The 23,427-nt window shown below is 37.7% G+C and overlaps 1 protein-coding gene across 6 annotated transcripts in view; it reads right to left on the bottom strand.

Moving 5' to 3' along the window:
• Positions 1-42: 42 nt before the first annotated feature.
• Positions 43-23,427, bottom strand: part of ASXL3 (ASXL transcriptional regulator 3) — a 120,132-nt gene continuing 96,747 nt past the window's right edge. For 5 of the 6 annotated variants that reach the window (XM_057397703.1, XM_057397704.1, XM_057397705.1 and 2 more), the window contains 4 exons: positions 14,111-14,207; positions 13,371-13,476; positions 6,524-8,471; positions 43-3,848 (listed from right to left, as the gene is read on the bottom strand). In XM_057397703.1, the coding sequence (XP_057253686.1) occupies positions 171-3,848; positions 6,524-8,471; positions 13,371-13,476; positions 14,111-14,207 (5,829 nt within the window). In that variant the 3' untranslated portion in view covers positions 43-170. Of the gene's footprint in view, positions 3,849-6,523; positions 8,472-13,370; positions 13,491-14,110; positions 14,210-23,427 lie in introns of those variants that run through there. The other variant, XM_057397708.1, reaches the window with a different exon arrangement.

The raw sequence follows: 23,427 nt of genomic DNA, 5'->3' as shown, positions 1-23,427 counted from the left end.
AGGCGGGAAAAACTAAATTCTGAAAGCACCATGTTGAAGAAATTAAAAATAATAAAAATAAATCAATTGACTAATTGCAAACCATTAGTGGCCTCAACTGTTCCAATTTCTGCATTCCTTTGTCCTGCTTTCCCACACTGATAAGGGATACTGCATCTTTGATTCAGTTCCTACCGTACAACCAGACAAGCTACGCACAGTTTGGAAGGCCCTATGCAGTCATCGTGACAGAAGGCTCCGCAGCCTTTGCACACGATCATGGCTTTCAGCCTGCAAGAGCATTTCAGTTCCAGTTCATCGGCATTGCTACTGTCAGCAAATTTCTGAACCGGGATCTGTGCGTTCTGGTTAGACAGGCCTGTGGCAGCGTTGGCGCTACTTCCTAAAATCCCAATCGATTTCTCAATTGCAGATGCTGTCCTTTTGAAGCTTGCGCTACCGAAGTGGATTGTTGGGTAATTTCCACAGAGCTGCTGCTGCTGCTGCTGCTGCTGTGGGTGCTGCATCTGTATTTTCTGAGCAGCAACTTGGGTAAAAGGCTTCTGTGGCTCAGAAAGTAAATAGGAAGAGAAATCTGCATTCTTTAATGCAAACGCTTTCAACTGTTCTTTCACTTCATTCTGATCATAGGAAGCTTGTTTCATGCCCATTTCGCAGCTGCTGCTTAAACCTTCCTCAAAAGAAATAGGTTCAGATTTTATATTGCTACAGATGCTTGCTGGCTGAGGCCAACTAAGTCTTTTAGTGGTTTCCATAGTAACTGTCGGTTGTTTTTGATCAGAGGGGACTTCTGCGTTTGGGTGAGGAGGGGGAGGAGGTGGCAGGGGTGGAGGGGGAGGAGGGGGGTGCACTAATGTTTTACTCTGCAGAGTTTGAGAGGCACTGGCAATGTCATCACCTTCCTTGATCTGAATATTAGGGGAAAACACACTTCCTAGCCTCAGCTGGTGCGCTGCTGTAGAAATATTCACGTCTCCCAAGCCCTTCTGTTCCAGGTGCCTGCTAAAAGCAAATGCGTTGCAGCCAGGTGGGCCTTTTGAAGTAGTTTGCAACAAAGCTGCCGTGGGAACGGGGCCTCTCGCAGCCATGGACATTTGGTAAAAATGCTGTCTATGTGAGGTACTAGCTTCTGCGTGAAAGCTGCCGTTTTTATCAATGTGAAACAGGCTCTGCTGGAAACTGCATGAAGGCAAAGGCCTCTTCTGCTGCTTGATCTCTGGGCTGTGAGCAATTCGGCTCTGAATGGCATGTTTGTTCAGCCACTCCTGCTTAAACGGCTGACCATGCCCTAGCTGATTCATGCTGGAACTAATCACACAAGGAGCCACTTTAACATCTGTGTCCATTGACACCTTCCCAGGCTCACATTTAATTTGAGCATGTTCCCCTACAGTCCTGGCCATCCTCTTTTTCGGATGGTTTTCACGCTTTCTGATTTGTAGTGGGGCTATGCTGCCTGCTGCAAAGCCTTTACCATCTGGATTAGGAGAGTTGGAAGGATGTTCAACACTATTTCTCTCGGACACTGCTGTTTTACATACTGAGGTAGTTTGCAACGGCAAGGGAAGCCTGTTAATTTCTAGTTTGGCTCCTGATCTGGGCTGCGGCAGCACTTTCTCTAAAGGCAGATTGCCTTGCAGTAACTGTGTCACTAAAGGATTGTTGGCCTCCACTGACGATAAGCGACAGCTTGTGCTCCCAGCACTGGTAACTCTCTTTAGGGTTTCTGTTGTCAGGGGCAGGGAGTCTTCCATGGAGTCCGCAATGGATGTCTTGGAGGTCTGAGGCGGCTGTGCACTCGTGGATATTTCTGCAGTCTGGGCAGACATTTCAGATCCTGTAAAATCCTCAGTGTCCATCCTGAAGCACTTGTCAGACTCATTAGTTTCCGATTTAACAGGAACAGCAATGCTCGTCAAAAGACTCCTGGATTGCAGTTCTGACAATTGCGTGTAACTGGAAGGTTCAGTTTTGACATTTTTTAAGCAGTTTTGCTCTGAGTATTCCTTATGCTTACTGGGGTTGGGGTGGCTGACCACTGGCTGGTCTGTATTCATTGCTTCTTCATCATGCCAACAAATTCTATTGTTAGTGTTATACTGATTGGCACAGGCAGCATCTGCTTCATTTTTCAATGCTGAAGGACCTCTTAATTGCTCAGGAAAACCTTGGCTGGGAGTAACCACCTCAATTAATTTATCTTGAGGAGAAAGAGGCACTTCTCGAAGACTTGAACAACCTGCCTGTAAGTTTTTGCTGTCTTGCTTTGTTGTAATGGCTACAAAGCTGGAGCTGTGCTCAAGGCTTTCATTAGACACCACTTCAGGCCTGCTTATGACAGACACCTGAGGACAGGCTATACTTTGTAAGGCAGCTTCTGTCCTTATAGGTCTGCTCTGCACGTCAATGCTGTTCTCTGCATTTTCAACAGAAGAAGAAAGTGACAGACTGGAATTCAGAGTTGTAGTGTGGTCGACAATGACCTTGCAAGGTATAGATCTGTTCATGGCAGTTTGTGTAAAGGTCACAGGCTGAGATTTACCAGAGAGATCCATTCGGTTTCGTGCTCCAGAGCTTTTATCTAAGAGATCAGCATTTAATTTAATAGCATTATCATAAGAGTTTATTGTCACCATGTTACCAGTAAACATTGACATGGGTGGCCTTGCAACAGGATCGGCTACTGCAAGGGCCTCACTGCAACTTAAAGCTGACCTAACGGTAGCGTGAATGGAGACAGTGCTTTGCTCATTACACCCAGTTATGGCTATCTTATCAGAAGAAAATCTGTTGGTAGTCCCCACTGGGGCAATCAGTACAGAACTACCAGGGAGATGATTTGGCAAGTTATTTGCAATAGATGAAGCTGGCACAGTGGCATAATGAGTGGAGACTGTGTTATTCACATTGCTACTCGGTATCGGCAACCGTTTGTCATCAATGGCGTTTGATAAGACCGTATTGTCTATGGGGACTGGTACATTACTGTTATCAATACATTTTGGTCCAATGGTAATGCATGGAGTATCAGCCCCTTGGATGGTTTTCAGCATATTTATATTACAAGCTGAAACTGCTGTGTTTGCGCTGTCAACAGACATTAAAACAGAGGATTTATCAACAGAACTTGCAAAAGAAAGTTCTTTAATTGCTCCAGACATAGCAGTGCTGCAAACACACACAGAGACTGAACTTTTATTATAAAGCACTGGCACACTGTTACTTTCAGTAGAGGTAGATGAAATAATTTTCTCACACAATTGTGGCATAGGTATATTTTCATCAGAACTGTGCACAGGTATCTCAGTAGCAGTTTCTGGTAATGTAGCTGTGCTAAGTGACTGCTGCAATAAAGTGGTTGTCTCACGGTGATGAGCAGACTTGTTGCTAGGGGACCTGCAGTTAGGATTAACTATAATGACACCAGTAGAACCCTCAATTTTTGTGTCAGTAGATGTTGGTATCTCCAGAGATGAGGTACTTTCCTTTGAGCTGAACTGCGACTTTGATTCTTTATTGGTCTGGAGTAAATGAGCTCTGGCTTGATGCTTTGCAAATAGCTTGGCCTTTGTTTGCTCCTTGATGTGCGCCAGAGTTCTTGTCTTCCCACCTTCGCACGGGGTCCCCATTGCTCCAGAGACTATGCTCGCAGCTGCTGCCACGGCTGCTGCAGCTGCAGCTTCTCTTTGGGCTCTTGCTTGCTGAGCTCTTGCTTTAATATCTGCAAGAGTTCTAGCACCAGTGTTTCTCCCGCTGCTGACCGATGTACTTGGGGAAACTCGAGGTTCTGGTTTAGAAACAGGTTGGCTCTTGATGATAAAAGGTGGTCCAATTTTTGAAAGCTGAATCTAAAGGAAGAAAAAACCCCAATAATTTTAATGAGAACATGGACTTGCTAAAACTGCTGTTTCTTAAGGGATCAGAGAAATGCAATGAAGGGTATTACTGTTCAGTGCAGCTGACCAGAAAAATGCTAACATTTGATCATATTTACACTTCAGTATTTTATCATCCACTGCCATGAGTAACTGACGTCTGTATTAGCCTACTTACATTGATCCGACTCACAGGAATACAGATTGAAGTGGATGACAAGATGACGCTTATCTGATACAATTTGTCAGACCTGTTTTATACGCGGTGTATCTAACTGAGAAGATCAACAAGCCTAGTGCAGTGACACTGGAAAAAAGCAAATGCGTGGAAAAAATAATGACCATGTAGTGCTTTCCCTCCTTGGTCTCCAAAGATTAAGACATTAGGAACTGCCTGCCTTTCTCTCACATACCAGACAACAAATCTTGCCTTTAGATAGGATGAAGTAGTGTCTCCACTGAGCCTGTTTCTCATGTTGCACCACAGAGCACTTTAGAATAGTGGTATAAAAGAAGTGAATCACCAAAGGATACACTTTTCCCTTTCTCATTCGCAATTTTAAGAGACTTACTTTAGTCCATCCCTGGGATACCTCCTATACTACTGCATATCAAAAATGAAATCCTCAAACCTACAGTTATTAAAAATGCAAATATTAAAGTTTTAAATACCTAAAACTTTAAGCAAAATAATAACCTGTAAAATCACCGGCAATTTTAGTATGCTTACAGTTAGTCGTATCTGTTTTCAGGATTAGAGGTTAAAGTCCTGGGACCACTTTATAACTTAAACACTCTCTCAGAACATCCAAAGGTTGGCAAAAAAAAAAAAAAAAAGTATTTCTTAAAAGGAACCTATGTTTACTGGCTGGCCACAGTAAGAGGAGTTGGTGGTCAACGCTGTGACTTCTCTTCTGAAAAGAACTAAGAAAAGACCTAGGTAATATCTGTAGAAAAAGTAGTTATAAGATATGATGGGAAGTGACAGTTGTATAGCAGAATGACTTATGAGACCTGGGGTTCCTCTTCCTCTTTTTATTACCAAGGATAGTTTTTTTTTTGGTGAGATAACCCAAAAGCCAAGTGTTTGTTACACAAAAAGCCATACTAGAATTGATTGTACAAAATTATTTTTCAAAATGCTTGCCAATCTTTCAGTATTCTCATTCACTGGCTGGAGGCTTCAGGGAGATTCAGCTCTTAAGACTGTGCAAGACTAACACCATCTGATTTTCCATGAGAGATCAGTGGAAATCAATATTAAAATGGCATTGTAATATATAACCATTTATATAACCATATATAACCATATAACTCTATGCTGGTCTGAAGGGCTGGATGACTTCACTTTTTCTAGCAGTTAAATTTTTTGGTTTATAAATAAACAGTCATGTCTAATATTGTGAGTCTTTAACATTTATATGAACATCGAGTAACACAAACTCATAATCACTTCAAAACATTTTGCTTTCTGTTTCAGTAACATCTTTTTTCAGTTTCTGCTTTGCATGAACAGAACTGCTAAAGCTTTAAGTGCTTGATTATTTTTATTATTATAGTCATGACCTTTTTTATTCCCTAGCGATCTAGTTTCCTTTGTGCTTAGAGAGTGATTAGAATTTATTAGGCTAGTCAGAGACCTTCCAAATATGAAAGAATATCACTAAACTCAGAATGGACTAACTTGCAATTGCATCACCGCTCATAAAAATAAATTAGTTGAGATATGCTCCTGCACTAGTGATTAAAACAGTTAGCCTGTTTGCCCTCCCAGCCATATTAACAATGTTCAGGGACTACAGCAGTTAAATATAAATGCAGAAAAGGGCATTTCTGAATAATCAGGAAGTAATATTGCAAAGTCAATAGCCTAAGTTCAGCAAATTGGATCTAAACCTTAGCTGATGTCATCATGTACAAAATTAAAAGGGCCAAAATGCTGAGCCTATATATAACTAAATCTATAGTTTTCTCTGTTAGGAAAAAATAAAAAAGCTTTCAACTGGAATCCACTTTCTTACACAGCAGAATGATACACATAAAAATGTTTGCTTAGTTGGTGTGTCTTTTTTACCTTTTGCTTCGCCAGTAACAAAGATATGCATACATATATCAATTAGACACTTCCCCCTGATAGCCAGGTCTACAGTGAAATCTTCTACTTCAGTCTACCCCAAACCCTGGGCTTGCAAAGGGATCTCCAACTATTCTGACTATAGGTTCTCTTGGTGGATGAAGGCACTGGTGTTTTTCTTGGTATTGGTTATGGTAACATTTGTTATTCATGCTTGCTGGAGAAGTCATATGCAGGAGAACAAGTGGATGATATAGTTGGGCAATAAAAAAACCAAGTAGCACTGTGTAAAAGATGGGGAAGCTCTTGAATTAGGTTGAACCATAGGTCCTGGAAAACTTCCCCTCACACAAAAGCAGTTCTGCAGTAAAGACCGTGATGGAACAACTATAGGTATATTTATATCAAAAGTAATTTGGCATGGTAGGAATGTAATAGTAAAGTGAAACGATCAAAACTAACACCCCTCATACCTCCACAGAAAATATACCGTGCACTGTGTCTGCATGCTGTCAGTAGGAGCAAGATAATAAACTTTTAGTTTCTAAGCCAGCCTGTTTATTCATTACTTTACCTTAAGGGGTGGAACTCGGGGTTCTTCCCTGGGTGGCTGCTCTTTCTCAGATGGACTCGTTGATGAAGCACTTCGGTTAGGCTGATCATCATCTATTCTAGCTCTCTTCTCTTTGCAGATTCCAAAACTGTGCTGTTCTGCTGTTTTCCTCTTTGGGATTTCTGGGTCTCTACTTTCATTCCTCACTTCAGGTGATTTTGTGGGTTCTAATGACTTGGAAGAATGTGAATTCTCCAGACGGCTTTGGGTGCTGCCTGTTAGCTTGTGAGATTTACTTCTGCATGCTTCAGAGAACGTAGCTTTCTCTAGAGATGAGGTATATAGTTTATCATGTGGCTTTGATGGAAGCAATTCAATATTTTTGCCAACTGGTACTTCGACAGCTACTTCTGATGGCAAGAGTGTACCCTTCTTGTCACCTCTTTGTTGAACACTGTGATTTTTATTTTTCATCACCTCTGGAGGAGAGTGTTCTGGGATGGGTGCAATGTAGGATTTATCTATTTCAGAATGTGACTTACATGGCTGATCACTGAGAGTTTTGTTTTGGGGCTCTTCCAATACTGAAGTATCAGGTATAATTGTTAGTGGACCAACTTTCATATTTTCAGGGACACTCTGAAGTTGCTTTGGCTGAAGAACAAGATTTTCTTCTTGAAGCACCTTAGGAATGGCAGAGCTTTCTTCTTTCACAGTGGGAAGGGAGTTTTCTGACAAACATGGTGATTTCCTTTGTTGCAGAATAAGTCTTTCATTGCTCGGGGAATTGGAAACTGGAGATGTCTCTGATGGAAGAGGCAAACTGTTTGCCATGGATGTTTCCGAAGTTAGAAGAACAGAAGATACTGAAGATGTCTCTGATGTTAAAGGCAAATCGGACATAGGAGATGTTTCTGATGTTAATGGTAAATTAGAAGCTGGTGATGCCTCAGATGTTAAAGGTAGATTTGACATCAGAGATGCTTCTGAGGTTACAGGTGAGGTGGACATTGGAGAGATTTCTGACATTAGAGGTATGGGCAAGTTTTCATCACTGGCCTTTTGCTGAATATCACCTTCAATGTTTTCAGTACTGGACACTTCGGATGAGCAAGCTGTTTCAAGAGATGCTGGAGTACAGGGTTCCTCTGAAGTCGACTGAGTGTCTCCTCCAGGAGAAGCAATACAAACACAGGGTCCTTCTGGACTTCCAGAGGAAAAGGAAGTTTCAGAAATACAGGCATTCTCAGATGACTGCTCCTCAGGGTCACTTTGAAGCTCCATATCTACTGCAATGCCTCCACCAGTGAACAAGGACCCTTCCACAGCAGTATTTTGCATTTCTGGTGCAATTAGCTCTTTTGCAGACTCAGAGTCCTTCTCTGCTGTATCACTGACAGAGTTTGTGGATGAAGCTGATCGTGCTGGTGATACGCAATCCTCCAGCTGATCTATCACAACAGACATCTCTTCCTGAGGGCATTCTGACTTCAACTCCACTTTAATTTCAATGTGAGATACAGTATCAGTTACCTCATTCATTGTGACACAGGACTCAGTGCTGTCTGTAAGCTGTACTGCTTCTGTTTCTTCACTTGTGCCAGCTGGACTAACTGACTCTTCAGAAAACTCATGTTCTGTTTTGTGGTTCTCCTCTTGGCATTCACAAATACTTGTCTCAACCTCTTCAGCAATCTCCTCCTGAATGACTGATTCTTCAGGTATCAGTATATCCTCTGAGTCTGCCATTAGATCCTTGGCAGGAACCTGTTCCATACCAGGAAGAGATGGACAATAATCTCTCTCTGGTAAGGGTGGAATTTTAGCACCTTTCTCTTCTTGGTCCTCAGAGGTTCCTTGCTTAGAAGGACCAGGTGTGACAGAAGATCCACACAGAGAATTGCTTTCATCTTCATCATTGTTTTGCACCGCAGTGAGTTTCATTGATTCCCCTCGTGACAACCCCAGTCTAAAACACACAAATAAAAAGGTCAACACAGACATGATAAAGGAACAGGATCATCTTTCTTGCCAACATATTTTATTTTAAAGTAATTAAGTGGTGTCTGACTGATTTCTACATGATTTTATATATTTTGGAAACCTAACTACACAGATTTTCTTACCCGTTTTCAAAAAAAACTTAAGTGCTTTAAAAATAAGTAATCTGTTATTCATTATTTAAGTATTTGGCACTTCAATGAAACAAAAAAATAAGGTAGACAGGTTCACCACTACTCACTCATACTATGTTTAATTTTATTTTTCCAAATACCAGCACAACACTGTAGTACTACTACAGCATGCATTGCAGGGGAAATGCACAACTCTATCTTCATCAGTAACAGTTCTAAAGGAAATCCATTTTTTTCCTCTTACATCTGAATTAAGGGTCAACTCAGCCAGCACTATGGCTTGAATGCTGCATCTGAAATTAATAATGGAAAGCATGCATTTTGGTTTTGTAATTTGACAGTAATTTAATTTTTTTTATGAAAATCAAAATAACTCCACTTCAGCTTTATTTTACAAGTCAAGAGTCAATTATAAACATCTTGGATAACAGCTTGTGTCATTTTGCTCCTTTCTGTCAGCAAGCAAAATGCTTTATTAAGATAAAAACTATTTCTAAATAAACATATTGATGTAGATACTATTAATCTGATTTCATTATAATTTAGAAGTTTAACATTCTTAAGAAGCTAAAAAGACATATTTATAATCTATGAATTCATTCTCAGAGATGAAGAGTAAAGGAACTGTTTCTATGCATACTTCTCTTCTAAAGATCTTTTTTACCTTCGGTCCTGAAGATAATGCTTTAAAAAAAAAAGTTTTATTACTTCAGTAGAATTAAAAAAAAAACCAACAAACCAAAACAAACCAAATTTCGAGGGCTGAAAAAAAATGGCTATTAAAAAAAAGTATGCACTCTGACACCCTCATTTTTTTCTATGGACTGTGGGAGTAGAGGTGTTCAGCAACTTTAGTAAGATTTTCCAAACTTTGTGCATCAGCAGTTCCATAACACTTTCACACAAAGCTTGGTTGGAGACCTTAAAAGAATTTTCATGGTCTTAAGGATCTTCAAATCTAATTAACAGAAGTTTGATCTCTGTTCTTATTTTAATCAGAAAAGAAAGAATAATACAGAAATAAATGAGCATAAAAGATATACAGATATAGTAGAAGCAAGATAGCTTGTCAAGGTACAACCAGAGGATACAGAGATCACAAAGCCCATGTTTATGGAAATACAGAATAAACTTATAACAAATACAAACCTGTGGTTGTGCATTTAAAAAATACTGAACAGATGCATTACAGACATAGCTATAAGTGAAATACCCAGCCTGGAATTTGTACCCCAAAAAGCACTTTTAGGGTAACTGTTAGTATTACCTACTACTACTCACCTAACATGCATTAAATCTCCCTACCCTGTGACATCAATATGCTGAGGAAAGATCCTCTAGAGAGCAATTCAGGAAAGCAAATTTACATCTCCTACATTGACTGTATTTCAGAAGCTGTGTCTTTCTTCTATATAGGCTATAGGTTCCTTATATAGTGGAAGTTTAGGTTATAGGTTTAGGTGAGTAAAATTTAATTTACCTAGGTGTAAGTGAGTAACTTACTTCCTCTACAATTCCTTGTGCAAACAAGCAAAAGTTATCTCAAGAAAATGAGGAGGGAGAAGAAAAGAAATCCAGTGCATTACTGAAAACTGAATCAGTGGTTTATTTTCTCTAGGTGGCTTACATCACAAAAAGATATTGCCTGATAGTTATCTTTCGGAATGAGAATCAGCAAAGAAATAAAGGATGGGATAATGGGTAAAGCCGAATGCAACTGTCACATGGACACTGCACAAATATGTGCATTCCAGTAGCACCCTGAAGAGAAAGAAGAATTAAAAAAAATATGATTATGTAGGATTAAGGCCAGAAAAACATATACTGAATCTCAATCGTTTTTTACAATATTGGAAATACTACCATCTTGAAGAAGACACTGCAGTGAAGAGAAAGGCTTTCAAAGAAGATTCGAGATCAGCATGCTTAAGGCAATCTCAGATTGCAAGATGAACAGCTGATCTTTCTTCCTTAGACAAAAAGACACCCGAAGTTCACAAAATAGCACAAAAACAGGACAGCAGTAGAGAGCCACCAGTGAAAGTGCTAAGGACAAGATTCAGCTGGTAAAGAAAGGGCAGTCAGTCATCAAACCAAAAAACCCCAAATAGCTACTCAATGACATATGGATGATGATATTCTAGTGCTATGAAAAGTAATACCAGAAAAAAAAAATAATTAAAAAAAAGAAAAAAAAAGGATGGATTAAATCAGCAATAAAATTTAGAGGAGGTCTATCCAAAATTAAAACTTTGATTTTGTGAGCTGACAGTACTATTCTGACATTTAACTCTCTCAAGACTGGGAAAAGAAATTTTATTGAGACAACAGACTATAACAGTTGCTATCCTGAGGCAACAAGCCAGAAGAATGTGGATTTCTGGCAATTTGCATTAGCTGATCCTAGATAAATGACAGCAGAATGAAGTTTTTGTTATTTAAAGAAAGTCAGAAAGAGGACAAATAAACAACCCTAAGGAAATGGAAAGAGAACATAAATGGATGGAAGTAAACTACAGCTGACAGTCCCATCATAAACAGCCTGGGTACAGATAAGAGCAAATACAAGAAACGTAATGTACAGAGCCAGCATGGAAGAAGCACTCTAAAGTCTTTGAATGCCATGAACTGAGGAGTGTGTAAAAATGTTTACGAAGATTCTGCATCTATTAATGGTCCATCTCTAAATATAAGGTGAAACTTGAATTTACATATGGAGTATTAAAAGATCAAATTAGCTAAAGTCAGAGCAAAAATTCCACACTGACTGTAAAGTAAGCAATTCTGACTGAAGGAGAAAGCCATTTTGCAGGCATGGCATGTGAGAAATAGCTCGGGAAGCTTTCAAAATCTGCAGCTTCAGTCAATCTACATAGCGGAAAAGAGACAAAATTTAAGTGAACTGAAAAACCAAAGTGAAAAGAGGTGAGAGAACTCAAACAAGGTGGAAACTATAGCAAAAGCTAACTTTCAGTCAGTACATGAGAAAAAATACTTAAATCTGCCCAAGCAGCAAAATAGAAGGATCTGACCACATAACAGCCAGGAAGAAGAATGCAAGGGAAACAACACAAGCTGGGGAAAGGGCAGGGCAGCCCAGATTCAATACTGTAGTCAAAATGGAAATTACGTGTAATATGACATTTTGCATAACAATGTTGATGTCAGGAACCTATCAACTCAAATGACATGTATCACTGCAGACTAAATAATTATCTGCCAACCATTATAGCGCCCAGCACTCAGCTAGCACGGCAGGACTGCTGGCTTCGTAAAATGATGAGTATCATTCTCTGTACATGTGACAGCAATCTGTGACTGACGAAGAGGCTTCAGTTAGAGTGAAGTACTCATGCTTTGCTGGTACTAAACTTATTCTTCTCTTGACATGCATAGTGAAAAGCCGCTATATTCCTTATTTAAAAACCTAATTAATATTTTTTGATGCTAAAGGGATCAACACCTAGACTACATACATTGAGGTCTCAAAGCTGTTAAATAAGAAATTAAGCACTTGACTATAAAAAAGTCTGTCCATTTGCTGACTTATTTTCAATACATTTCCCAGTGGTCCAAGGCAGTAAACTGTGAGAAGTAGCATTGTTACTACAGAAACACTTGAGCTAATGTCTTAATTTTTAAGTTAATCACTTATATGAAGAGTTCCCTGTGACCTGGATTTCCTAAGTAAAAAATATTTATGAACAAAACTAAGACATCTTGTGATGATGGTTCCCATGGCACAGTTTTGTCTCCTAAGTATTATGCATAAATTCCATTAAAACATAACAGAAAATTTAAAAAAAAATCTAACTTTTAAATAATTAGCTTATAATTTGTAATAATTAATACTTTAAATACTTAATATTAAAAAAAGAGAGATGTAATTCTAGGTATTGATGGATTAACCTTTTAAAGCAATTTTATAAGGAAGGTTCTTGAATTTAAACCAAGATGTGAATCTCCTTAAATTCTGATTTTAAGAAAACCGTGAATATAAGAACTGAATCTTCAGGTGCTGCAGAATGCTAACTTTGTATCATCGTCAATGAAATTGTGCTGACTTACCCCAGTTATGCACCTGCAGTGATACTACCCCATTAATTTTAGTCAGTTAAGGGTATTTATCTATTCTTTGCATTGCACTTCTAAAATTAGACTGGTCATTGTCACTTTCATTTGTCTCTAGTTGATGTTTATCCTATGTCACATATTCCACTCCAGCAAAGGGAGTCAGTCAAAAAATAAAACAATAAAAAAAAATCTATTTGATTTTAGAAAATTTACAAGTAGCTTAGAAAAAAAATAAAATAAATAAAAACACACCACAGAACTATCTCCACTGGTCTTCTAGGCTGTAGTCTCTGTATTTATGTTTTGCAGGAGGGGACAATTTGTATTTATATTTTGCAGGAGGGGACAATTGATCTAATGCTCTCTTTTAAAAGCTAATTAAAAATACTCACATGCTTAGGCCTTGTGTCTTAAGCTCTCCTTGGAATGAATTTTTATGGATGAGTTATGAACCTTTAAAAATGCAATTGCAATGCAAGTGCAGACACGCAGCTATAATTCTATCCACAACTTCATATACTGGGCAATGACTGCCTTTGATAACTGCTTTATTAAGTTTTACAGCATATGACTGTGCTATGTGAAGCAGAGAATTATATTTTCATTTCCTCCTAAAAGAAAATAATAAAAAAAGTGCTTTTATTTGCTACAATACTTACTTTTCACCATAAAACCTTTCAAAGAATTTTTCTTTCCAAGGTTCTGTTTTCTTTTCCTTTTCAATCTCTTGCCTGATACGTAGCTGCATTTCTGGTGTAAATTCGCCTAAAAAACAAATACTAACATATTGAATAAAAGCTGTCAAGGATTAGCTTAATATGGGCAATTACAAATTACAGATAGAAAGATGACACACAGTGATTTCTGCTATAGTCATCCAACAAATAAAAATAATGAAAACCAAAAGTGAGAGTGACATAGAAATATTTAATTTACTTGTCATGGTTTAAGCTGAAACTGAAAAGCCCTTGATTGAAGTAAGCATTACTTAGCAAAAACTAAAAGCACTGGTGTGTTGTCAGCATTGTTCTCAGACTAAAGCCAAAACACAGCACTGAATCAGCTACTAAGAAGGAGAAATAAAACTGTTGCAGCTGAACCCAGGACATTACTATATGAGATCAGTATTTTAGAAGTATATTGGTGGGATTTAGTTGCATGCATTTATGTTTCCAAGGCTGGCGGTGATGAAAAAGCTTTGTTTCTTTTTAAACTGTCAGAATAAGCTGCCACAGCAAGCTGTAAAAGCATACACTAAGTTAAAAATGGAATCAGCAATTTTGCTGAATTATTGGTGTAGTAATTTCTATTCAAGGAGTATTTCTCAAATGTAGAAACAGGGATGTCATTCATAAAAACAATTAACCTTTGGTAAATCTGAGAACAAGTAGACAGTTACCTTCTGCCAATCGCTGTTTCCACCCTTGTGCTGCATACGCGAAGAATTCATTATTTAGAGCGGAACTACTGAGGCGCAGAACTCCATCACTTCCCATCTAGAAAATAAGCCGATGGAAGCAGAAGATAGTGTCAGAAATAGTGCCAGCTAAGATTACATAAAAAATGAGAGTTCCAACTAAGGGAAATGGGGAGGGTTAGGGAGTGGGAAAAACAAAGAAATACCCTACTGCTACTAAAACAGAATTTTCTTATAGTGGTTACTGTAAATGCAAGTAGGCTAATCCAGCAGCAGCATGTTCTCTTTAGTCATCAGTATCACTGAATATAACTCAGTTTACAGCTGATTGATGTGTTTTAATCACAGCCGTCTGTCTTGAGCCTATGTCTAGAGCTGTTGTACACAATCAAAAATCAAGATCATTATTGTACTTGTGCATCTGCCTGGAATACGGTACAAAACAAATTAATTAGATGTAATAAAGACAGCAACTTTGCTCTTTCTAAACAAACATAACGCTCATGTCAGCTAATATGCTGTACTGGCAGAAGAGTGGATAACAGGTAACCTTAACAAAATAACTGATGTAAATTCAGCATTAAAACTAAAACCATCTATACACATAATTTTATAGACATCAACAGTTAAAACTGTGGAAGAACATTATAATTATTTTTACCTTCTACATCTGTCAGACATTCAATGCTAAAGAACCATTAAAAGTCTTAATCACAGTGTTTTCTACAATAACTTTTAAAGATATCCAACTGTTGAGCTTCCTTTTACCATAACATTTAATGATTATTTTCAGGTTGTGATGATATGCCTCACTATTGAAAGAATCCCAGTAAATGTAAAATGTAATTATATAAAACAAATTAGCAGCGGGTATCGCCTCTGGCATGATAAATAAACAGACAATAAAAACAACCTAAAAAATAGAGAAAGAGAGGAAGCAGGAGAGGAGGTAACATTGCTAGAACAAACACTCTCATTATTTTACGTCCTTTAAGGTAACTAAGAGATAAATATTTGACAACACCATTTGTGATCTAGCATAAAACCCAGCACATTTTCCAGCATATTAACACGTTTCAACTGCATAATATCCCCTGATCCTCAGTGCTTGTTTCTAACAGGAGCCAGAAAGAAGCAGACATGTTAGTAATATTAAATGATATTTAGCTGTATCTCCCTTGCTGAGCTCTATATTTCACTGACAATACTGGCCCTGCTTTCAGAACAGTCTTTGCTAATTTGCTCACTGCCCAGCTGACATCTTGTCCCACAATCATCTCACAGGAGTAAACCAGAAAGATGTGAAGTAGTAAAAAAAGAAATAGAGTGATAAGCATGGACTCTGAAAAACAAGCAATCCTAAAGGCATTCTATTACAGCAAGAGAACACTATGTGCATAGTACCAGGGTCCTTCAGCAGGATATGAACCTACATACTGCTGCTTGTGATTTCCTGCTATATGGCATTTTTTTGCCAACAAATCATAGGATTTGCATTGGAGTAGGGTGGATATATAATTCTACATTCTTTATGTTATGCATTGTGGAACACATGCATACTAATTACAGTTAGGTTATGACTGATGCTGAAACTGGAGAAAAGCTGGAAAGAGACAGTGAAACGTGAAGAAGAAGCAGCAAGAAAATAAAATCAGCGAGACAAGACAAAGGCCATAAAGAAAATGTACTTATTGCATAAATCAAATTGGTATGACCCATTAGCTTCTTTCTGCACAAACTTTTCCAGAAATATTTAAATTCCAGAATTAATATATTAAAGCAAGCTTCTTAGACAGCAGTGTCTCTTGCTTCTGAATACACAAATCAGTATATGGTTGAAGATGGCACTTACACGATTTCCAAAAAAGGTAAGAAAAGAAGTTACAAAGAGTCACAAGTTACTAAATAAGCAATTCTTTGCTCTCAAAGAAAGGTGCTGAAGCTACCTTCAGTTTCAACATATAAGAAGATGAAACACCCACACATGTCAGCATAGGGTTTACTTCTAACTTCAGTAAATTCAAGGTTTTATATCTAAGCCTGACAGTGTGTTGCTGGAAAGAGTAATACAGACATGAAATTGTTATTATTATATTTAACCTTATTTAACTGTAAGCTGCCTCTGAAAGGCACGGTCCTCCTGAAAATTCATTGCTTAGCTGATGCCAAACAGTCTATCTGTGTCAACAGCAAGATCAACAAATCTCATAGGAAATTTGTGGACAATAATTTTCTGTTAAATCAGCAAGATGATCAACTTATCCTAAGTCATATAATTATTAGATCTTATGCAGAGTTGAAATGTACCACAAGAGGTGAAAAGAGAATGCCACTTTTCAGCAGCAATCCACTTTCAGATTGCATTAAATATCACATGAAACTGTAGCCAAGTGTGATTGAGCTATTTCACTATGCTGCATAAATCAAGACTGTTACGAAGACTGCCAAGTGATATTACCATGTGAATACAAGAAGAACTATATTAACTTTGTTGTAACCCTGTTGTTGTAAGGACATGAGAAAAGTGAGCTCTGTAGGAAAAGTTACTGCATCTTTTATTTCATTGGCTAATATGTTTGGAAGAAAGTGCCAAGTTTTTGGGTGCACAATTTCTTACAAGGTGTGAAAAAGAAACTGCAAACTCCAAGCTAAATGCTAGAAAGAGGTTCAACCAAATTTAAATGGTAAGTAGTCCACTTGAGAGAGAATCATAGGACAGAACCTCAGAACAGAAAGCAAATGTTAGGAAGGTCATAGGTAAAGTTCATTAGTTCTTGTGGACCAGAAAAAATACTAAGTAATTTGTACCTGTGGAAGAAAAGGGGGGTGGGAAGGTAGGGGGCAGAGAGGGAACAAAAGGAGAACAGAAGCAGATAAGGAAAATGAGAAGATTGCAGTAGGTTATCTAAGAAGAAAAATTAGTATAGGTCAGCTAGCAATAGAACAGGAAATCATTTGTGGACTGTATCGGAAAACAGATGCACATTGCATTTGAGCACTTTAGGTATTAACTGTAACAGTTTACAAGTATTAGGGAACTATGTTGACAAGATTGAAAATACGCTAAATATGCTTAGGTTAAGAAAAGCAAGAAGTGCAAACTCAAGAAGTCACCTGAGTCACTCAAGTGACTTGATGATAGTCACTGCCTTTGATGAAGTGGCAGAGGAGGGAGGATCTTTCCCGAGACCTGTATTCATGGGACCACACAACTCATGGAAGATTTAAGTAGCTGGAACAGCTGAAACCTAGACAGAAGAGCATAGAATGACACAGAAGATGGAAACCCACTAAATAATTAGAGAAGCATCCATTTATTTTGACCTGATATGAAAGATTCATTTCAGGTTGAAACACTATGAAGGGAAGTCATCATCATCTAGACTTAATCCATATAATTTAAGGGAAGAGATATCAATGGAAAAATGCAGGAAATAAAGAAATGGCTAGTCTCAGTGACTTTGCCCAACTTGCTCAGAAATTTGAGATCAAAGAAAACTTATGCTGGGAATGGAAGAGGGAGAATTTATTCACTCAGTTAAAGCTAAAAGAGAAAAGTACAAGGACAAAAAAGCTAAAGGAACTCGTAATTGCCAAAGATCTAAAGTGAATGAGACAGAAATTTTCAAAATGGTCAATTTTGAAATAGGAAGCAGAAAGCAGATACACTACCAAATGAGGAAAACAACCCAAACTAAACTAACAAGAAATTCAATCGCTTAGCTATTTTTTATTCTAAACAGGGAAAAAAATGTTTGAACCAGTTAGAACAGACACAAAATGAGCAATTTTACATCTAGTTATTTTGAAAGAGTCTATCGCAAACAGCAACTCTAACAAAGGTGGTTTAGTCATTTTCTCAGTACTCTAGTCATGTGAAATCAGGCTGACATTTTTTTGCTCTGTTAAATTTGGAAGGACTAAGAGCTAGCATATTAGCTAACAACCTCTACTGAAATCTTCCTTTCTTGCCTCACCCAGAGAATGCATTTTCACCTAAGACAAAAAATTAAAGTGGAAATCGAAAATTTTGAAGCCAAAGGGTGTATCTATTCACTAAGCTCTGATGATAGAGACAGCACAATTAACCACTAGGTCTAAATTAGGATTTGAAGAAACATGACAATAAACCAGTTCTTAAATACACTATTAATTTTTATGGTGTTTAAAAAATGCTGTCCAACAGAGACAGTGTGTTAATGAGCTGGAACAAAAACACATTTCTTGGAAAGTTTATGCTTTATTCTGTTGAGCTTTAAATTTCTGTTTTCTGATTATACACAGTAGTAGAATTATATATTCTAATTAATGCTTCTGTGCAGAATTCACAATGGCTTTTAGAAGTTCCTCTTTTTATGGAAAGCAAACAAAAAAACCACCCAACTGCAAAACACATCCGCTAAAATCCAACATGTGTTTGCATTACAAAGCAAATGTCAAAGCTCTTATGAAAAGAAACTGAGTAATCTTTCTATGAACAACTACTCCAATTATTTTCCTCCAAGTTCCACTGAAAATTCTCTTCTGACAATAAGGCAGAGATTACTTTTGTAGCTCAACTGTAGCACAGAGGTGGTTTAGTAGGAATACAGCAAGTACTGCATAGGGGTGTACTGTAGTTTACCTGATCTTGGCTAGAATGTTTGAAGAAAAGGAATTAGCAAATCTATTATTTCTATCTCTCCTTCAAATGATTCAAAAGTCTCCTAACGTATTTATAAAACTACTAATGATCTACAATATATAGTTCCTGTGTAGTATAACATATTTCCTACGTGAAAGCTTATGTGTGAACTTTACGCCATTTGACCATAATACCTCACAATACAAAACCAAAAAATTAGGGAGAGAAGATTCATTCAAATTAAGTGTTCAGTACCACTCAAGTAATTATACACTTTCTACAAACTGCTGCTAATTCGCTTTTATAATTTTATATTTTATCTCAGAGGAAGAACAGTTCTATAACTCACAGACTTCCCCAAAGGTAGGTGAAAAGAATTATGTTCAAAGGATGAAAGGTATGAGAAAATAAATCTTGACTCTTTTTCATTAAAGCCTCCAAATATTAAAACTGAAAAATTTAGCAGCATTTACATCACACGGAAAAAACCCTACATTTTATTTATGCATGTAGAGAGACTCCACTGTTGTGTTGTAACATAGATGAAATGCTGTTCTCCAGTAATGTGTACCAGCATCAAACTGACCTGTGATGAAGGTACAGTGCAAATGTAGCATCTGAAGATGCAGCAACCTTAGCAACTGACTTTCTGAAGGCAAACACTTTGAAAAGTTGGCTAGACAGCATGCTGGGCCTGGCTCATTTTACTCTTGACAATCACAGAGCAGAAGTTCACAGGTGACAAAGAAGACCTGTATCTGTATTTCCGCCCCTCTCCTCTTCCTTCTCCCCTGCCCCCTTCCCCCCAAATCTCTGATATTAAGGGGAACTCTCTCCAAGAAGCAGAATTGTTTGATTCCAGGTACACGGAAATAAAGATTTAATTTACATACTCTGTATCAGCACTCTGGAAGAGCCAACTATGTCCACATTCATGTTTGTCGATCCTATAAATTTCCACCACTTTTCAACTGGTGATCATGAAGTCTGATGCATTAATTATTCCTTCCTGCCACAGAGTCTTTCTCAAACAACATATCTCACCAAGCTTGGTGATTCATGTTGTAACAGGAGTGAACTGCCTTCTCATGTAATGTTCCCATTTTTTAAAATAGGCTACCTGCTCAGATCACTTTAGCTACCCAAATACAGATGTAAGCAATAACTATTTACAGATATCAACTATCTTAATGGAAAACACTGACCATAGGTGTGAGCTGTATGTGTGATGTTATTTATATACATGGCCTAATAGTATGGGTAAATAATAAAACAGAACAACACAAAACAAGATGAAATAAATAAAATAAAATAAAAAAAAATAAAATATACTGTTCTTGGACCACACCAAAACAAGTTTATTTATAAAAGGACATGTTAAAGAAGAGGCCACTGTGATGACAGTGGTGCATTTATCTCAGTCTTTGATGGTTGAACACTAGTGCAAGAACTACAAATGGTACGTAGGAGGACTGGGAAGAATTAGTTGACAACATTTTGACTTAATTGGCAAAATGGATATCTGATAATTCATACGAGTGATAGTAATACAAAAGACAAAAGCTTGTTTGGGGATAAAAAAGAAGAAGAAATGGCAACAGAATAGAAAAAAAAGGTTTTAAGTAGTAATACTTTCATAAATGCAGAATTAGTTGGGAGGATCCCCAAGAACATAATGCTTGGGAAAAAGGAGTTAAAGAAACCTCTCTGTACTTTAAATAAACAATACTGACCACACCGAGCGCAAAGCCTCCTGCAAAGAAATAATGGGGAGTGTACAATGCAACCACATTGTCTTAGTTAGAACCTCACTGTTCTCACAGCATGCAGGGAATGGAAATAGGGTCAACTTACTAAGCAAAAAATACCATAGCAGAACACGATATAATGGGCCAAAACCAGACACAGTTGGCAAGGGGCACATCTAACTCCAGAAGAAATAATTCCTTAAGTACATTAGGAGCAAGACAACGAAGGAAAAAGTCTACTGTGAGACACAGGGGTAATAACAGAGGGATATGGAGGCAAAATTTATGTTCATACTTCCTTTTTTGCATCCATTTTCATCACAAATCTGCTGCATTGGGATACCAGCAACAAAATGGTGCATACCAGCAACAAAAGGCAAAAGGGTAAGATTTCATCCTTGCACAAGCAAGAATAAATATTACTTAACTGCATTCAAATCATCTGAGCTTGACAGACTTGCCTGTTGAACGTCAAGTTATAAATCTACTTCAGAAATGTTAAAAGACAGATTTCAGAGCAGTGAATAAGTACAAAATTGTATGTGCTAGCTATAGGCATGCAGCACACGTGTATCACCTATGCCCAAAGAAGGGGTTAAATAGAGCTAAGGACTTCCAGACTAAGTCAGTCTCAGAACAACTCTATGGTCTACACACAGACAACCAATTGTTTTTTGAGATGCCTTAGGGTGCCCTAAGATACTCATATGGACACATTCTGGGCAGATGCAACCCAGAACCTACAGGGGACCTATAACCTTTTGAACTGAAATCCAGAATTCTCTTGATGGATTTGAGAATTACTTTGGGAACAATAGGGATAAGTAGAGCATTGCAGTAGTGGCAAATGTCGAGTTTTGGACTCTTTTAGAGTAGAGAAATACAAAATGAAAAAACTAAGCGGCTTTGCAATGTTTCTGTAGAAAAGTATTTGTGGCTTACAAGCACATGGGCTGATCACAAACTGAATGTAAATCAACCTTGCTACAAAATTGCAAAGAAAGTGAGCACAACCCTGGAAGTGATAAATGGGAGTACTGTGTAAAAACACAGAAATCAGTTCAGCTCTCCTTGGTGTTACTTACCACTTGAGATGGAGTGATACATTCAATTTTGATTGCTGCAACTCAGAACTTGTATAAAACTCTTAAGTAGAGAAATGAAGCTGAGCACAGATTTAAGACTGCATTAATAATGCCTGCTTCTCAAGACAAAGAAACAGGGAGATGAGGAGTGGGTTACTGGCTTCATGTTTGAAGGCTATTGTAAAATTAATCCAGTAATCTCCATGCTCTCCACGTAGATGTCGAACTGAGCAATGAATAATAGTCAGAATTGCAGTAAGACAGATTCAGATTAGACACTGCAGAGAAAACTTGGAGAAGCTGTGAATTCTCCAACACTGAACATCAAAAATCCTTTTAGATAGCATCTATCAAAATACCCAGACATTGTTGATTCTGCCTTAGTGTAGAGAAGACTAGATAAATTGCCCTTTCTTTGCATATGTCCTATGTCAAGATATAAAAGATGCTAAAGGAATTTAAAAATAAATTAGTAGAGTGTTTCACCATTTTCAAAGCTAAAGGGAAGTATATCAAATCACCATCTATTACACCATTATTAAAAATAAAATTAAAAGTGCTCTTGCACACATTTCTCTTCTAACCAATTGCCAATCTTTTTTTTTTAAAGAAAGGTGCTTAAGTCAGTCCTTGTATTCTGTCTTCAATGCCTCTAGCCTCTTAATGTCCTCCCAATGAAGTCACTTTATGCAATCTAGTGCAACTGACCACAGCTCATGCTTCATATCTGAAACAACCACTCATTTGGACAGAATGACCTTCAGAAACACTGCAATTTCATAAGATAAGGGCTTAGATTTGTTTACATGCAATTTAAACCTTAGATTGCAATCAGTGCCAAAATATCTTAAATGGATGTCATAGCATGGAGCATTGCACTGCCTTCTGGATCTGCTTGTATTGAGGAGACACTCTCTATTTCTGGAATCGTCTTTCCTAAACACAAAACTATTGTATTAGCCACCACAATTATTCTCCATGATGGCTGGAAGGAGCCTTACTCCTCTGTTAGCAGTTGATAGCTTGAGACATATTAAAAGCCAAGTTAGATACTCTCTGTTCTTGAGGCTAAGTTTAGCATCACACCAGAGCAGGCTTCTCATTAAGCCAAACAGCCAGGAATCCTCATTGGAAAATTCAGAATGGCTGCAGAGAGTAGTATTAAAAGCCATGTACTTTGCCCTTACTAATGCTTTCTAAAAAAAATATTACCATTGCAAAATGGACAACACACTAAAAAGGGGAACAGAAGTTACTACTTCATGTGGTTTTGTCAGCCTCTGGACTGTTTAATTTTTGACTGACACATTCTTCAGAAACTAACAATATCTGCTTGCACTAATGTATGACTAAATTCTATATAATGATGCAAAACAATGATTCTCCTGTTCAATACTTTGCCTAATGATCTGGGAACTGATTATGTCAGAAGTTCTCTACAGCTAGAGCTCTCCCTGTAAAATAACAGCTGACAATTATAAAACTTAGCTTTTACCCATCTAAAAAACACTTTTACATGAAATTGCACGTATCTCTAGTATGAAAATCAAGGAGGAAGTTTCTCCATTTCATACTGATACTGCTGACTGTTCAAGTATTCCATTACCTATCTACAAATAATTTTTCCACTTATCCAACTACCATTCAGAGATTGTGATAAATGGGACCAAACTGAAAGGATGTTCTAACAGTTGGCAAGTCTATAATAGAAAATGACTGTGAATGCACTTGGGTAAGAAAAGGAAAAGCAGCTGTAGTTGTCACAAAAAAATCTGTAAGTTCTGTTAAACAATGGCTGGATTTCTGATGATGGTGTTTCTGCTACGCAACTCAATGCTAAGC

Source organism: Pezoporus wallicus, unplaced genomic scaffold, assembly GCF_028554395.1.
Source record: "Pezoporus wallicus isolate ANWC-B61680 ecotype Strahan unplaced genomic scaffold, APGP_CSIRO_Pwel_v1 contig_227, whole genome shotgun sequence".
NCBI lineage: Eukaryota > Metazoa > Chordata > Aves > Psittaciformes > Psittacidae > Pezoporus > Pezoporus wallicus.
Note: the sequence above shows the minus strand (reverse complement) of the source record. Positions and strands in the feature narration are given on the sequence as shown.